Here is a 17,341-nt window from a genome sequence, read left to right as displayed (position 1 = left end):
ATTTTTACTCCAATATCCAAATACTCTACTTAAAGAAGAAATGCAGTTAGTTCAGATTAATTTACTAAAGACTTAATTTTCAGGTGGAGTTTAGCATTTTTTTTTGCCGTGTCCAGTCTGTAAGTTAGTACAATGAATCTAGAATACTTCTTTTGTGGTTAGTTTGAGATTAATTACTACATACCCACTCTAGACTAGAGCATGCTGAATTTCAGCTTGAGGCTCTCCATAATGCATGGTGTTCAGCTGGTTGGGTGTTGTGTGCTGGAGAAAGGCTGCCAGTGAGCTCTGTCTGGTTGCAGATCATTACTGCCTTGGAAGAAGACCCAACGGCACAGAAGATGCAGCTTGGATATAGACTGCAACAGATTGCAGCAGCTGTGGAGAATAAAGTCACAGATTTGTGACAGGCAGACTGCTCTCCCCTGGCTGAATGGGGACAGTGCTCATCCCAGTTGATAAACAGGGTGTCCTGCTGCCATTGGAACCAGACTCTCCAAGGAACCTGCGGGTGACGTGAGCAAGGGGATGGCCAAGGCAGTACAAAGTACATGCGTCCTTGCATCTCAGAGAATATTTTTTTACAGTTTTTTTTTTTTCTTTTTAAAAGCAAAATGAAACAAAAAAAAAAGGACAAACTCTGGTTTTTCTCTGGCAGACTGCTGAGGGACCACACAGGTCCTTCCTACAGATGTTATGTGAATGTGCCAAGTTTGCAAACCATGTTATTGAAGAGTCAGGTGACAACACCGAGCACTGTCTGTGGAGTCCTCAGCCTTGCACGGATGCCCTTTCCAGTGCTGGAACACTCCCTGCTGCAACCACTCACTTCCTTGGGGATCAGGAAGCTTTTCCTGGGTTGATGGCTGTGCTAACCTCTGTTTCCAGCTAGCAAGCACTCCTGAGAAACTCCTTGTAGCAATGTCCCTGCTGGTCCCAGATGTTGGATGTGGAAAGGAGAATGTCAAATGGTGAAGGTCTCTTGCTCCCCAGTGCTCTGGTCTCTGAAGCTCGTGTGTGGCACCTGCTTGGCTGGAATGTGCTCACCAGCATGGGTGTTTGCCACAGGGCCCACTGTAAATGAACAGCACCCCTCACCCTTTCCCTCAGGACAAATTCAGTGTGTGTGAGTCGCTACCTGGCTCACTTTGGTCTCCACTGACTCAGCTTGGATCTGTCTTCCCGGTTCCTTGTGGTCAGAGGTTGCCCTGCTCTTTGGAAAAGCACAACAAATGCCTTGTGCCACTCCCCCTTCCTCCAGTGTCCAGCTGTTCTGCTGCTCTGAACTGGACTTGTAAATACCCTCAAAGTTAATGTATTTAAATGCTAAAGGAGAATGTTTAACTTTGTGGCTTTGAGACAAAGCTTTTCTTGGAGAAGTATCTCTGTGCACTTCTACTGACAAATGTCTGTCAGCACTGGAGCAGTTTTCTCCACTGCTTTGTCTGCAGGGATAACTTGTAGGTGTCTCCGTTGTCGTACCAGCAGCTCGCCTTTCCCCGCGGCTCAGTCCCAGGCTCTCTTTGTGCTCTTCTCTTAGGCTTGCCTTACACCTAACTCTCAGCTCCACTGCTCAAACTCTCCTCTTGTGGCACATAGAAGGGTTATTTGGTGATCTGTGAACTCAAAGGAGCTGTCAAGCACAACCATGATGTTCCCAAGGAGGGTCGAGTGTCCTGCAAAAAGGAATGATTTGTGCATGGAGGAGAGGCCTGGAGCAGGCACAAGCACAGTTAGTTGGCAGCTGTCACTGGGCAGCTCCTCACTGCTCCCTCCTTAGTTCCTCCACTTTGTGAACAGTCCTCTGCCCTTCTAGGAGCTAATTTATAAGGGTGATTTATTTGTTCTCTCTCCTGCTCACCCCACCCCTGCCCCCCCCAGCTGCTAATTCCACCTCGATGTCCTGTGTGCCTGGGGCAGGTAGACAGGTCTGACTTTGCCACTACTCTGAGGTGGTGATTGTGTGGGCCAGGAGGGAGCAGAGCTAGAACAGAGCAGGATCACATCCCTACCTCTCTTTACTTTGCAAATAGCAGTAATTCCAGGCCTGCTCCATCAGCCCTGTGGCTTGGTGCAAGTGCTGTGCAGTTGCAGAATTGTTCTTGGAGCAGGCTAATGCTGGCCTCTGTTCCTCTTCTGTGACCCTCTCTCAGCAGTATAGCAGTGTTCCCAGGTACATGGTGTGCCCAGAGTATGAGCATCCCTGTGCAACCTTCTGCTCCTATCTTGCTGTACAGAGCAGCAGGGTGGCTGGCTGGCTGCTGCCAGGCAAAAATGGGGATGCAGAGTTTGCCTCTTTCCCCAGGTGATGACCAGTTAGGGTCTCACTTCTGCCTGACCATCCATTTCCACAAAAGTCATGGGAACTTAGCATCTCTGAAACCTTTGTCTTGACTAAATCTGATTGAATTGGTCACCCCAAAAAGCTGAGTAGAGGAAAGGACTGCTGGATGGGAAAACGCCAATACAATGCATGTTAGTAAAGCCCATTCCTTTAGGGACTGCAGGAGGAGATTCCTTGGTTTGAGGCAGGTGCAGGTATAGTGGTGGAGTAGCATTGTCCCCTTGTGTGTTGGTGGATGGACTTTCTACCCTAGGAAACAAGGCCTGGTTTGTGGCCTCTCCAACTTGCTCAGTGTCTGCCAGAAGCCACAGACTCTCTGCTGGATTTCTGGCTCTACAGACTGTCAGTGTCTGCCCCTATTTTTGCAGAATTATCTCTGCACTTTCCCAGAACAGAGTGGCTTGAGGCTTAATTCTCATTCCACCTCCCACTGGTATCCACTCTCTCTGCTTCTGTGTTCCTGGATGTTGGAAATCATCTCCTTTCTCCAAGTGTATCTGTGAAAGTCTGCTTTTATTAGATTGATAATCAAGACTTTAAAATAGAGCTAAACATAGGTGATTGACTTACTTAACATGTTCAGCTTGTCCTTGCATGGCTGGACAGGACACACTGCCCAGTGCAGGTGCAGTGAGGTTGGACAGCTGGTAGTGCCCATCTCCTCCCATCCATCTGTCCTCAGTGTTGTAGACACCAGCATCCTGCTCCCTGTGGACACACACTGAAGGCCCTCACTGGGATCAGCTTGGGTGTTTAGGTATGGCCCCTCTTACCTCCGTCCGTGCCCCTCTCCTGTGGCAAAATCCATTTCTGTGGCAGGGTTCTGTTGCATTTAAATTTGCACAAAACAGGTTTTATTATGAAATTCCCTATTGCAGGGAAAAACTTATTTATTTATTCCTCCTGATCCTTCCAAGTGTTTTCCAGTCTCTGCCTGATTCCACAACCAACCGGACATTCCTTGTCAAGGACAGAGAATCCTGTGTGGATGTTCCTGTTTGCTCAAAGGTAGCAAGTTCAGTGGGCACCAGCAGAGAGAGCCCTGCTACCGCAGCCTGCTGTGGGACACAGGGATGTCACTGCTCCAGTGGGACTCCCAGGACCTCGATGTTCCCCGTGGCAGGCACCCAGCTTTATTTAGTGCTGTGGTCAGAAGGAGGGACTTGCTTTTGCCGTGGTCTGGGTGAAAGGCTGAGAACTGATCAGTGTTAAGATAAATCTCCCTTAGTGTATTTGAATGTCTCTCCCTTTGGCTCGATGAAGCACAGCTGGTGCCCACGTGATGTAGATGTGAGAGCTCCTCCTTTCATCTGTCTGATGGCAAATTTAGGCTGTACCTGAAAGCTTTTTTATTTTGGTAGAAATGATGGCTGATTCTTTTAAATGAAAATAGAGGGTTCTTGGATGCCGCTGCTTTGGTGGAATGCCATCTTTTTCAGGGGGTGCCCTGGTTGCAGCAAGATGCTTTTTTTTGTTGTTGTTGTTGGATTTTTTTTTTTCCTCCTTTTTTTTTTTTATGTGTGCCTTTCTTGTGGGGATGGTTATTTTGGTTTCCAGAACACCCAGGGCATTTGCTCTTGTAGTCTTTTTCCTGGTTTGTGTCGTGGTGACTCTGCTCTGTCCCAGCCTTGTGACTTGGTGTCTGTCTGTCTGTTATGGTATGGCCTGACCTGCATTTATGCCCTGCCACACCTTAGGTTCTGCTCAGAGCACCCAAGGTACTGTCTTTCTCAAGTTTGAATTAATAATTAATATAAAAAGCTTGAAAAAAAAAATCTGAATTTTGTTACATAGTGTAATAACTGTTTGTAGATACTGTTCTGAGATGTAGGAATCTATTGGTGATATAAGAGGTTTTGTCTGTAAATAATCAGTTTAGAGTCAAAATGATTTTAATAAAGAGAATTCTTACACAATAATTCAATAAATTTTAATATACAACCTCTGTGTCATGCTGGTATTGCATGATGATGCAATTGCAAATTTCACAGAATGTATATGCCTCTTTTCCTTCCTAAGTGGAAACTGTACTCTGAAGCACCAGGACCTGGAAGCTGTGTGAGGAGTGAGGCTTTTCCCTCCTCCCTAGGCTGTGTTTCTTCAAGATAACCTTGTGCCACCTTCCACCTGCATCCCTCTGCAGTTTCCAGAGCTCAAATACCATCCCTGCCCACAGGAGCAGGCAGCCTCCCTCCACAGACACTCATCCTGGCCTGGCCCTGGGGCCACATGGTGCCCTGGCTGTGGTCTCACTGCGGGTAAGGGTTGCTGAACCTTCACTTTTGTCACTGTTGGTCACTGCTGTCCACCAGCGTGAGGCAGGAAGTGGTGCTCCTAATTTACCAAAACAACTTAATTCGTAAATGAATTTCACAGTTCTTCCCAGACAGCAATCTGGCTTCTGGCCCATCTGTCCTCTTTTCTTCCCTCCCCTTCCTTTATTAGCAGAGTTTTGTACAGTCTGCTTCTCCCCCTCTTTTAGTCCCTGCTCTCTGTACTCTGTGTGTCCTTGTTGCCCTTTCAGGGGTCACAAGCCACTTGTCCCCTGCCTGCTGCCCGGCAGGCCTCAGCGCCCGGCCTGGGGCAGCCTCTGCCGCCTCCCTTGGTATTTTTAGTGCAGGGAAGGCAGGTGAGAGCAGAGGGGCACAGGCAGGGGGAGAGCCACTCTGGGAGGCCCTGGCCTGGGTTTGGCAGCCTGGAGCTGCAGCAGAGCTACTGCAGGCAGGGTTAACCCTTTGCTGCAGGGCTGGGGCCTGCTCTCTGCAGCCTCAGCCAGGAAACCCGAGCTGTGCGAGCCCAGGGCCCCTGTGAGGGGGAGGCCCAGCCATGCCCAGCTCCGGTGTGAGGCTGCAGCTTGTGGCAGTGGGGGAAAAAATGTGATTCTTACTGTGTGTGGCCTTTTCCTCCCCTGTGTTGTGTGGTGCTGGGATGCTCGTGTCCCCCCAGGGCTGTGGGGAGGATGCTGCTGTGCTTGCTCTCCAAGAGACAGGAACAAGGGGAAGCAGGGGCTCTGTGGCCACCAGCACCATGCTGAGGTGGTGTTGACTGTGTGCAGGCACTGCTGGAGAGGCTGAGGTTCCTCAGGTCTGGCAGTGTGGCACACGGGCTGGTCTGGGAGCAGGGATGGCTCTGCCAGGCAGAAGATGGTGCAGCAGAGCAAGTCCTGCTGACACACTGTTGGGAGCAGGGGGCAGAGTCAGGCAGCCCCACGGTTTCTGGGTCTGGAGAAGGCAGAGCAGAGGGGGAGGATTTCTCTGTTTCCATCTCGGTAGAGCTGTGAATTTCCCGCTATAAATAGTTGCTGTGGAGACTGTGAATCTCCTGCAGGCTGACAGGCCTGCTGCCAGGGAGGCAGGGAGAGGCCAGCAGTAAAGTGAATCCACCGCAGCTGTCTGAGGTCTCCTGCTCTCCCAAAGCCAAGGTTGTTCCCAGAAGTGGTGCTGTGATCTGATACCCTGCCCCACTCCTCACCACGTCCATCCAGCAATGCAGAAGTTTGGTGGGCTCAAGGCCATCCCTCCTGGGGCAGTGCAGACTAAAATCAGAGCAGGACCAGCTGGTATCTCAGTTTGGGGAGCTCAGAGCCAGCCAGATGACAAAGGGAATGGCGTGTCCTGCCTGTGAGCTGCTGCAGGGTGAGTCTGTGCTGGGCCCTGGGGCTCAGAGCCCTGCTGGAGCTGCTTGTGTGCTGCATGCTGTGACTTGCAGGGCTGCTGTGCTCAGCCAGGGCTTGTAGCTCTGTGATGGTGCAGGAGCTGAAAGTGTGTATTGCTCTGGTGAGTTCTGCCACTCCAAAGGTCCAGGTGTCATAAGGCATGACTGGTGTTGGGCAGGTCTGTACATTGTTCCATGCAGATTGGGTGGAGGAGTCCAGGCCAGATGTGAAGCATCACTCCTTGTCCATGGCTCTCACAAACCAGGCAGGAACAGTTCTTAGGCTGAAGTTCTCTGACCTAGTCCAGGCCTGCAGCAATTCAGTAGGTTCTGCACAAAATAGTTGGAATGACAAAAGCAAAATAAGTTGTATTTAATGTGAAAGTGTCAAGAAATGAAGGATTAAAAGCACCAATTGTCCTTTATCACAAAGCTTAGAAAAGTGCATTTCACTTTCCTTACCAAGTTGCATAGCAACACTCTTCATCTTTTGCCAGTGCTTCCATCCAGAGAGGGTGGATGGAGGTAAATCTTGCATGCCTGAGGATAGACTTGGCTTGCCTCTGCAACAACAAGACCACCAGGGCCTGAACTGTCCAAAAGCTCCATCCACCCTAGGACTGAGTCTTACACTTTGGGTCTGCCTCTGGGTCCTATTTTCTGACTGAAATCTCCTGTCACCAGAACACTCCACCAAGGGAAGAAGCTGTTGAACTCCCATCTCCACACACCCATGAGTTTTCCTTTGAAAAGGTAAACGGTAAGCTGCATGATTAAAGCTTGCTTGCTCTCAGCTCAGGCCCTGCTGTCCTCATGATGTGAGTGAAGAAGGCTCAGGCAGATGCTGGTGGTGCAGGAGTGTGTGAGGGTACTGATCAGCTTAGTCTGTGCACAAATAAGGAAAATTTTGACTTCAGTTCTGTTTCATAGAGATGTCAGGGAGATTTACTGTAAAGAGTGGCCATGCAGACATGCAGCATCCAGGGGGTTTATACCCAAGGAGATTGATTCTGAACAGCATAAATGTAAGGGTTAGAGATGTAGAAATGTGAGGAAGGGGAGGCTTTTTGAGCTCCTTTCAGACTTCTGTGCAGACATGGGTAAACAGAGTAACCCAGAGCTTGCTGGGTGCCAAAGGCAGGCTGTGCCTCTGACTGCTGTGCTGGGAGAGGAACATCAGCACATGGAAAGAAACTTCAATGTTTTGAAAAGTCAAAACATTGAGTCAAAACAGGTGCTCTGTCTCAGCAGCTGGAAGATGTTACAGCTCCAGAACAACTCCCAGCCACCGGCACTGCCAGCCCTCTATAACTATTTCTGAAAATCTTCTGGTTCAGATGAGTTCTTAGCTTTAGTGACCTGATTTGGAGGATTTAAAGTTTAATATTTCTACCTGTGCTAATGCTCTGTGGGCATTACTATCACCTGTCTCGAGCTCTGACAGTGTGTGTTAGCCTGAAGCTTCAGCTGTACAGCAAGTGACATTTCCAAATTATGAAAGGCTGGGTTGGAAGTGCCCCAGCTACTGTGGCTTAAATCTGTATTTCATTAGCAACAAGGGCTCTGGGCTGCTATTTCAGGTGACCACTACTGAATCCAGTCCTACCTCAGTGCTACAGCACTGGGGGACAGCAGTTGGATCAGTCTGTCTGTGCTGCCTTGGTGTTTATGCTTTGGACTGTCATAGTAACAAACCCCAGGAGCAGCCCCTTGCCAGGATGTCCTATGGCCTTGCTGGGATGTCACAGGATGGTCAGTGACAAACCCGTGCTCCAGCCCCAGGGCTGCACTGTGGGCAGAGGGAGCAGCACTGTAATGTTTAGAATGCAAGTTCTGTTTCACACCCCTCTGGAGCAGGAGCCTTCTCCTGCCAGCCAAAGCCCAAATTCCCTCCTCAGCCAGGATGGGGGTAGGGAGGGGGTGCTTTCCCTGGCTGTGGGAGGGGATCCCACAGACCCCGCTAAGCCCCTGAAAATACACACTAGGAAACCTGAGACTCCCACCTGGCCCTGGCCTGGGACCAGCCTGCCAGCTTTCCTCTTCTGAACTCTTAAAATAATCCCTATCTCCCTGAAGTGCCAAAAGTGTTTGTAACAGCCTGACTCCAAGAGCTGCTGAAGGGAATGGGAAGGAAAGGGGTGAGGGCACTGCAGGGGTATGGCCACCCTGCAGGTCTCTTGAAAGGAATAAAGTGCTGAAGCTCACACTGCCCATGTCCCACAGCTTGGTGTCCCACTGCCTCCATCCCCTTGTGCCAGGACCTTCTGTGCTCCAGGGCCATGGAGGAGCAGGTGCAGCAGGAGATGCCATCAGCCCAGCACACAGGTCAGTCCTTGGCCATGAGGCTCCAGAGATGAGATCATGTCAGGCTCTTCCCAGGCTAGAGGAGGCCCACTGGGACCTGTCAGCCTGTCCTCAGCTGCTCCTTCAGTCTAAGAGCATTTAGAGATGTCATTAATACCTCTTGGTGATGGTTTTCCACAGGAGGCCACTACCCCATGCAGGAGGGAGAGATGTTCAACACACGATACCAGGTGCTGCACAAGCTGGGATGTGGCGCCTTTGCCACTGTCTGGCTGTGCCAGGACATGAGGTGAGGGGCTGAGTGCCATTCAGGGAGGTGGAAAGGGGTGGCTGATGTCCTGGGCGGGGCTGGCCCCTCTTGCAGAAACAGCAGAGCACAGTCTGGGAACATGCCAGGCATCCCTGAGCACATGGGAAAACCTGACAGCAAGATCAGTGGGGTGCAACAAGCAGAGCTGGTCCCCAGAAATCAAAGAATGTAAATAAGGTGGGATCAGCCCTTGCTCTACATTTTCTTTTCTTGTTTAGACCCTGCAGTATCCATGTGCTTTTTTTCTCCAGTCTCTTGCTGGTCCCTGGGGCAGTTGTGCTGCCAGATGCCAGAGGGAGGGATGCCCAGGGGCCTGGCGTGCTACAAACCAAGGCCAAGTGTTCTTGCAGAAGGGCAGCACCTTCCCCGGGGAGCCCAGGGCTGGCTGACTGGGAGAAAGGCAAGTGTTGCTGGTCAGGGCCACTGACATGCACTGGCTGACAGCTGTGGTTCATTTCCTAGGAGGAAGAAGCAGGTAGCTGTGAAGGTTCTGAAAAGCAGGGAAGGCTTTGCTGAGAATGCCCAGGATGAGGTTGCTTTCCTCCGCTGTGTAAGTGTATTCTGTGGGTCTGTGCTGTGCTCCAGCCGGTGGCCACTGAGTCCAGGTTTGAGTGTCAGCCTCATCATCCCCTCTGCCTGCAGGTCTCAGTCCAAGGAGCTAGGTGGGGAATAGGAAAAAAACCCCAAAAGCTGGGAAATTAATAGAAATCACTGGTTTCTGAAACAGGCATTTTTCTCCTTTCTGCATCATACTGGGAAATGTCCCACTTGCCCTGTCAGCCCATTTCTTTTAGGTGAGACAGAAATCCAGCAAAAAGGAGGAATCTGCAGAATGATAAGGTGGATAATCAACAGAAGAAAGTGGTAATGACCTTAAGCAGGAGATGGGAGCATGTCTTCTATACCTGTATCATTCACAGAGGAACATCACTCAGGGGACATTGCTGTACCACAACACTGATACTGAAGTAAAAGGAAATATCTGCAAAAGAAAAAGATACTATGTACCAAAACACAATAAACATCTGAAGTCAGAAAGCTTCTTCTGGCCTCTGCTAATGGAGGTGATAATTAGATGCCTATATCTGGGTTGTAGCAAGTTGCCTTTGAAGTTGGCTTGAACTGCTAGTTCTTGAAAGCTTGTGGTTACAATTCTTCAAGTTTGTTCAAATACAAAGTTACATCAGCTTCAGATGAGTAAAAGCTATTAAATTCTGCATTTTAAATTACTGTGGCCTTTCTCTAACAGGTTTGAGAAAGATTTAGTTAACACCTGTAAATCTGTAGGCCCTATCTAAAAGGAGATGAGCCAGATGCAGTGATGCAAGAGGAAGTACCAAGTGGCACTAATTTAATGTAATCAGAGGGCTGCTTTTCCACACATCAGCACAACCCTGTGTAGAGAGTGAGGCTTACCCCTGATTTATTATTAATTCTGAGAGACATGCCTGCCCATTCAGCAGCATACAGCTGTTTCCCAAGGCTTGTTCCCACCAGCAGTGGGGCTTGGTGCCTGCAGAGCTGCCGGAAGAGATGATCTGGTCTCTGCTTCCAGGGCTGCTCACTTCTGTTGTGCCAGAACAAACCTTCTGGCACCGATGCAGGTGGATCTGGCATCTGCAAAATGAGCCAGATCCAACCAAAACCCTGGCAGTTGTGGCCATGAAGAGGGGAAAAAACCAGCATGAATTGCTGTACCAGGATAAGTGTTCTGGGAAAGCAAGCCCCCTGGGAGAGCACCTCCTTGTGACCTTGTGATGGTCCCACCTGGTCAAGAGCAAGACAAAACATGCAGAAACTCATTCCTGGTTTTCCTGATGTTGTTTTCATGGGATTTATCACAAAGTGCTAGAAGAGAAAGTCTGTCAGACAGGATAAAACAGGTGCAAAGTGTCCTTGTGCACATATATGTCTCTGATTGCAGCTTTCTTGGAATTCTCCCCCTCAGGTAAGCTGCATGAAGAAGAAGGACCTGGCAGGAGAAAACATCGTCTGTTTGTTAGATGACTTCAGAATGATTGGAGAGAATGGTTTCCATATCCTTCTGTGGAGAGTGCTTTTCTGGGCCAGCAAAGCCTGGGCTTGCCTTGGAGAGCCACAGGATGGTGTAAACCTGAGTGCTGCGCTGCCATGAGGAGGATGAGCAGGGCTGCAGCTGGCCCAGGGCTGGAGGGGAGAGGCTGAACCAGGAGGCATTTGGTTGCTTTGGTGAAAGGCAAAGGGTTGGTGGTAACACCTTTCCTTGTTAGTGAATCCCTAACTCTTTCCCACATGCTTGCCTGGTGTTTGAGGTGCTGGGTCCTTCCATTCGATGTCTGATGGGAAACTACACAGCCCAGGGACTGCCCTTGCCTTTTGTGAAAAAGTCTTTACAGCAGGTGAGAATTCAGCTGCAATCAGGCAAGGGTGCCAAGGGGTTGTTGGCTGTGGGACATGCCACAGTCTTTCTCCTAAGGGGAAGGACTTGGGTGTTACTGCCCAAGCCTGCAGCCTCCTCAGGTTTGGGAAGCAGTCAGGGCCACAAAGTGCCAAAAGCCTGCAGATGTACACCAGGGAGTCAGGGCTGGAACTTCTGTTCCCATCAGCTCAGTAATCATTAGGTTCTCTGCTGCTTGTAGAAGTAGCAGGGGACAAACAGGCTGCCATAGTTCTACTTCTTGTGGGCAAACCATCTCTGCCCTCCTGCTGCCCAGAGAAGTCCCCTCTGGCAGTAATGCCAGACTGCTGGCATTTGCCTTGGCATCCAGCCGTGGGTAGCACTGTCAGTCCCAGCAGCTTTTGCATGGTACCACTGAAGGCTGCTCAAGGTCTCCCTTCCATCTTTACATGAATTTCTAAATTGCTGATTTGGTCAGCTGGTTCTCTTTCCATGCTGAGGTTTCCCTGTGCAGAGCCAACTTTTCCTTCATCCCCTGTAAGGATGTGTTGTTCCTATTTAAAAGATGGTGAAAAATTAATTTCTTCAGGGCTGGCTCTGCTTAAGGAATGGGAAACCTGAGTGAGGCCTCAGAATAGTTAAAATTACTTTTTGCCTCTCGTGCTGAGATTCATCAGAAGTCTGCACACTTGCCAAGATGAAGATTTGCTACCCTGATTCCTGTGCCCTTCTAGGGATACTAAGAAAGAAAATTGCTTCCTCCTTCATCCTATTTTCTGTAGTAGCCTCTCCTTCCTCTAAAGAAGCTCCACTGACACCTGAGTAAGTTACACAAAAAGGTAGTGACATTACTTCTATGCTCCCTTTCATACTCAGGCTTTTGCTTCATACATTATCTGCTTTAATTGTAAAATCTCAGTTCTGTTTTCCCCCTTCAGATCAGCACCAGGGCAGTATTTACTTCTGATTCATTCCAGTTTAGTTATTTAAATCTTTCCCCACATTTCACAGTTACCATTTAAGGCTGATATTTCCCTGGGGCTGGTGTTCATCCCAGAATAGAATTTGATAATACAGAGAATATTTACCAGTCCTTTATGACTGACCAGAGTGTTAAAAAACAAACCTAAATCTCCCCATAGCCTTTTCTCTGTTATTGATTTCTGATAATGAGTGTTCATCTCTGGTAGGTGTTGTTTATCTTTCCCCTGTGACAGGCCAGGCTCTCCCTGCTGCATCACAAGCTGTTCTTTCCCTACATGGCTCTCCTGCAGGGCCCTGAAATCCTCTCTCTGCACTCACTCATGGTCTCTCCCCTTCCTGTCTGTGTTATCCTGTGTCTTCTTCTTTCCTTGTATGATGGGACACCCTCTCATGCCTGTCATTGACACCAGTCCCTTTACATGTCACTGTCATTCAAATGGAAGTTGGGGGCTGGTTATAATCAGTGGCAAGACACAGAGGTCCCAGGACACAACAGCCATACAAACAAGAATGTTTTTTCAGGAGAAAGTTCAGCTTTGTAATCATAATAGCCTCCTCATAGCCCCCTCCCTCCTCCCACCTCCCTGGGCTGGCCCATCTGTGCTGGTATCTGTGGATTGTCACGCTGCCTCTTGCTGTGTGTCACCCCAAACAGCCCTTTCCTCACTGGGCTGTCCAGGCCTCCACTTGCTCCTGGGGCTCTGCTGTTGTGTGGGGTGATGAAACCCTTGTGCCTGCTCCCATAGTCCACCCCAACAGGAACCATTTATTGCCAGGAGTTACCACCGGTGCCCAGACTGTCCCTGACCTGCACCCCCGCTGCGCCTGCCCACTCTGGGGGGAGAGAGCTGGGGCAGGAGAGGCAGTGGGGACCCTGCCAGGGCTGGTGTGACAGTGCTGCCTCATTGGCCAGGTGCTGGCAGGGCTGCACTTCCTGCACAAGTGCTGCCGCATCATCCACGCAGACATCAAACCGGAGAACATCCTGCTCTGTGGGCACAGCAAAAGGCTCCAAAGGCTTCTCCTGGCTACACTCCACTGCGACCACGGAACAGGAGGGAGGCTAGAGGGAGCAGGTGAGCACTCCAGGGCTTTTTTAACAAAAAAAAAAAAACAGACTTAGGTGTTTATTGGCAGGAGAGAAATGAGAGGCAGCAGGTACAGATGCCTTAGGAAAGGTTCACATCTCCTACAACAGCCAGTACAAAACATGACAGCCAGTATAAAACATTATAGGCAGCTGATGGTGCTGAAAGGCCTCTCCTTTCTCTCCTTAACACAAACACCAGGCTGGGCTCAAGGCACCTACAGAAGTGTGGTGGGTTTGTGTGAAGGACAACTACAGGTCCCAGATATCTTGATCTGTTGACAGCCCCACCACAACCTCAGAGCTCACTCTCAAGGCTTTAGGTACGGGACAGTTCCCTGTGTCTGATGTTTTCAGCTGCTGAAAGGTTTACATACAAAAAGGCTTGATCAGAAAGCTGTATGACACTCCTGCTCTTTATTTCCCTCATTTCTGAGGTTTGTGGGAGACTTGTATGTGCTGCTAATCTTCAAGGCTTTCTGAGACATAATTTATGTGCACAGAATGGTGTGAAAATTGAATAAGATGTAGGGCTGGAGAGTTTCACGAGAGATTATCTCATCTCCCAGCAGTGAGACCTTTCATATTATCCTTGCACTAGGTTCTCCTGTGAGCATTTCTCCCATGACAGTGTTGTTTTGTCTCTCAAACTCTGGGGCAATCAGGGAATGCTAAATTAGTGACCGAGTCTTTTGCTTGGAGCAGAAAAGCACAATGTTAAGCATAGGCTGACAGCTCACTGTAAGACACTAAGCCAGGAATTACCTTTTTCTGGGATCATATGGAAGCATAACCTCCACGTTGCTTGCCAAGCAGGCTGTGTCCAAGGCCTGTGACAGCCAGGGTTGCTGAAGGCTGAGGAGAAATTACAGCTGTTTTGGTTCTGACTGGTGCTCTCCTCTGGGCCCACAGTAATTTAACCTTGGTGCTAGAGGAACCCTACAGCAGGACGGGAGCATATGGTCACACTGTTCCACTCCAAGCTACTGTTCTCCAATTCTCTCATTTTTACTGTATACCAGCTCTTTTTTTGTGTTCCTTCAAAAAAGAGGGGTGGCATTTATGATACAAAGTATTTAGGAGCTTTTAGTTAAGGGAAGGCAGACATACCCCTCCTGTGGTGAGTGGTGTGTACCTGCTGGTTTGGAAAGACCTGATTTCTCTTTGTCATTTCCATCTAGGAGGTGATCTTGGCAATCAGTTGGAGGAATCTGATTTAATGAGCATGGAGGTGAAAATTGCAGATCTAGGAAGCGCATGCTGGACAGTGAGTCTGCTCCAAGTCTCAATCCCATGACACTGTGGGATGCTCTGTGCTTCTTTCCATCCCACACTGTGTGTCTGTCTGTCCCTTTACAGCTGAACAGCTATTTCAGAGATGCTGATATTGGGGGGTGTTTTGCCACTCTCAGCTCCAAGCCGTGCACGGTCTTCCCTGAGCCACTGTCAGTTTTGGATGTTTCTCCAGCTTGCAGTTAGTCCCTACAATTAGAAATGTATAATTATGTTCAGTGTGAAATGGTGGGAGGTAGATTCCCACTGGTGTCAGTGGGGCCAGGAATGTGCTGGCTGTGCCCTGCACAGAGCTGAGAACACACATTCATTTGTGTCCCCAATGTCCTGTCACTGCACAAGAAGCTTGTGTCCCCAGTGTTGCTGTGACTGGTTTAAGGAGTTTGTTTCTGTTTTAGTACAAGCCTTTTTCCAAGGAGATACAGACCCAGCCGTACCGGGCCCTGGAAGTGCTCCTTGGATTAGACTATGGCACCCCTGCGGATATCTGGAGCACAGCCTGCCTGGTAGGACTGGGACAACACTGCCTGCAGGGGAGGGGACAGACCTGACCTGGCCAGGGCAGCATGTCCTTAGCATCCACCTGTCCTTGTACAGAAAGCTTCCTCTCTGAGAAGGCAGAAGGGGCTGCTGGCACTCACTCACTTTAGGGCAAAAGTCTGCTGCTGGTACAACCCACTCCTAATTTAGTTTAAGCTCGAAGGCAATTCACACTCCATGAAGATTAGCTCAGACTCTTGCCTGCATCAGGCACAGGCTGCTTTTCATCCTGATGGAGCTAAAGGTGTTGTTTCTCTGTGGTACAGATCAAGCCAGTGAGAATATTTCCACGTTTTAGGATCAGTTTTGTGTGATAAAGAGGGCAATATCAGTTACTGGGCAAGGAAAACTCCAATACAATTAGTGAATTAACAGTGCTACTCCATTTCTAGGCTTTTGAAATGGCAACTGGAGAGTGTCTATTTGATCCTCAACCTGGAAAATACTTCTCCAGAGATGATGGTAGGACTCCATGAGTTTTATTCATTTCACTGACAGAAGTGTCACAGTCTGTATCTAAATTTGTCTTCCCTCCCTCCATCTAGATCATGTTGCTCGTATTATTGAACTCTTGGGAAGAATTCCTCCTCAAATTGTTTTCTCATGGAACAAGTCAACAAAATTTTTCAGCAGGCCAGGTAAGAACTGGCATAAGGAAGTTTATTTTAAAAATCACTGCAGATCTCTGACACACTCCTACTCAGCTCATGCTGAACTCCCCCAAAAGTTACTCACACAATGCAGGCTACAAGCAGGGATGGAACATAAATGGAAATTTCATAAAGAGCAGTAGCACTCCCTGCCCTGCCCTCTTTGCAATCCACGAGCATTCCAGGGACGAATGCAAAATCCTGAAAAATGGTCATAGCAAACGCCAAACAGGGAAAGCATTTCCATTATTTCTCCTTTGGATTTGGAGAAAATGGAAATACAGACAGGAAACAGTTCCATGCCAGGAAGGCTGAAGAGTGTCTAACAGGCTGCACTTCACCCATTCACTGACAGAGAACAATGATGACTAGGAATGGGACACTCATATCCTTCCAATGTGGCTGCTATATTTAGTCCTCTGACCCAACTGCAACATCTCTTCTGTTTTATTCTCCCCAGTTCCTTTCCCTTTGACTCATGAGTCTTGAAACCCTTCTTTAACCACAAGGCATCACATGACTCCACCCTTCTGCAATTTGGCCTATCATCCTTCTCTGCTTTCATGCTTACCAGCCTACCCACAGTTCATTCAGTGCTTAGCACTGGTCCCAGGCTGGAATTTAACAAGCACCTCCCCGCACATCCACATCCTCTGCTCACACTTATGTCTTCTATGGTGCTCAAAAGAAATGAGTCAAAACTAGTTCTATATTCACTCTCCCTGTGAACCAACCAGGCCTGACCACACATGCCTAACTTGAATCACTGTATTTACACCGTGCACTCCCCAGGACGACAGTTGCTTCTTGCTCAGCCATACATTCTGCTGGGCCCCACAGAGCTGGCTGGCACGTAACAAATTCAACAAGAGTCTAGCAGGCTCTGACACTGAAATAGCATGATGCATCCGGGTGCCTGTGGGCAGGCACCGGGTACAAGCAGCAATGGCTCTGGCATGGTTATTCTGGGAACACTTTGTGCACTCTTGGCACGTTCTCACCTAAGAAAAGTACTCAGGATCAGGGAGACGCCAAACACTAGCTTGAAAATGTGGTTCCTGAGAAGCACCCGAGAGCCAAACCCCCAAGGGGCAGCGCAGATGGAGCTTACAGAGATAATTGCAAGAAGAAGGCAAAGATCTTTCGGGATGCTTTGGGTTAATTCTGAGGCGAGGCGCGGCAGCCCCAGCCGTGCCGGTGTGACTGAGGCGCTGTGCCCACGCTGTTTCTGCCAGGCGCGCTCCTGCGGCTCTCCCGGCTCTTTCCCCGCAGCCTCCCCGGCATCCTGGCGGACCGGCACGGCTGGACACCGCAGGACGCGGCCGCCTTCGCCGCCTTCCTGCTGCCCGCGCTGCACTACGCGCCCGAGCGCCGCGCCAGCGCCGCGCAGAGCCTGCGGCACGCCTGGATCACCGCACCGTGACCCGAGCCGGCTGTCCCCGCCTCGCGGCACCGCGGGACCCGCCGCAGCGACCGCACCACCCTCCCGCGGGGGCGGCGGGGCCGGGCCGGCTGTCGCGCCGGGGGCGGCTGCCCGCCCGCAACCCCCGAGCGCCGCCTCTGCCAAGCGACCCCGCAGCGGGGCGGCAGCTGCGCAGCCCCTGCGTGATCCCGCGGCTCCCTCCGCGCCCGAGCTCCACTCCCCTCCTCCTACGGCCCTGCAGCGCTGCGGACCGCACGCATCGCTCACTGCGAGCAGCCGCAGCCGCGGGCACCGGAACCGGGCGGAGCCCCTGGGCCGAGCTTGGGCACCGAGCACCGCGGGGCCCCTCCTGCCCGGCTCGGCCGCCCCTCCTAC

At 50.1% G+C, this 17,341-nt stretch overlaps 2 protein-coding genes across 2 annotated transcripts in view; both read left to right on the top strand.

Annotated features, from left to right (window-relative positions):
- PLXNB1 (plexin B1) overlaps window positions 1-4,285 on the top strand; it is a 77,237-nt gene extending 72,952 nt beyond the window's left edge. The window contains exon 38 of the mRNA XM_066558398.1: window positions 303-4,285. Coding sequence (XP_066414495.1) covers window positions 303-407 — 105 coding nt within the window. The 3' untranslated portion in view covers window positions 408-4,285. The remainder of the gene's footprint in view (window positions 1-302) is intronic.
- Window positions 4,286-6,576: 2,291 nt separating this feature from the next.
- Window positions 6,577-16,966, top strand: LOC136561570 (SRSF protein kinase 3-like). Its single transcript, XM_066557936.1, has 12 exons — window positions 6,577-6,758; window positions 8,222-8,323; window positions 8,483-8,591; window positions 9,075-9,162; window positions 10,561-10,648; window positions 10,884-10,990; window positions 12,887-13,049; window positions 14,242-14,327; window positions 14,752-14,859; window positions 15,286-15,355; window positions 15,439-15,531; window positions 16,779-16,966. Exons 2-12 carry the CDS (start codon window positions 8,278-8,280, stop codon window positions 16,964-16,966), a joined length of 1,146 nt encoding a protein of 381 aa, XP_066414033.1. The 5' UTR covers window positions 6,577-6,758; window positions 8,222-8,277.
- The last annotated feature ends 375 nt before the right edge of the window (window positions 16,967-17,341 follow it).

The sequence above is a fragment of the Molothrus aeneus genome, chromosome 12, assembly GCF_037042795.1.
Source record: "Molothrus aeneus isolate 106 chromosome 12, BPBGC_Maene_1.0, whole genome shotgun sequence".
Taxonomy (NCBI): Eukaryota; Metazoa; Chordata; class Aves; order Passeriformes; family Icteridae; genus Molothrus; species Molothrus aeneus.
The sequence above is the reverse complement of the archived record's forward strand: the minus strand, read 5'-3'. Positions and strand labels throughout refer to the sequence as shown.

Bases quoted from the DNA above. Each gene is read 5' to 3' on its own strand.
- LOC136561570 (XM_066557936.1), top strand. From the start codon at position 8,278: ATGGAGGAGCAGGTGCAGCAGGAGATGCCATCAGCCCAGCACACAG. The intron at 8,324-8,482 runs GTCAGTCCTTGG...GGTTTTCCACAG, and splicing joins GCCATCAGCCCAGCACACAG to GAGGCCACTACCCCATGCAG. The intron at 8,592-9,074 runs GTGAGGGGCTGA...TTCATTTCCTAG, and splicing joins TGGCTGTGCCAGGACATGAG to GAGGAAGAAGCAGGTAGCTG.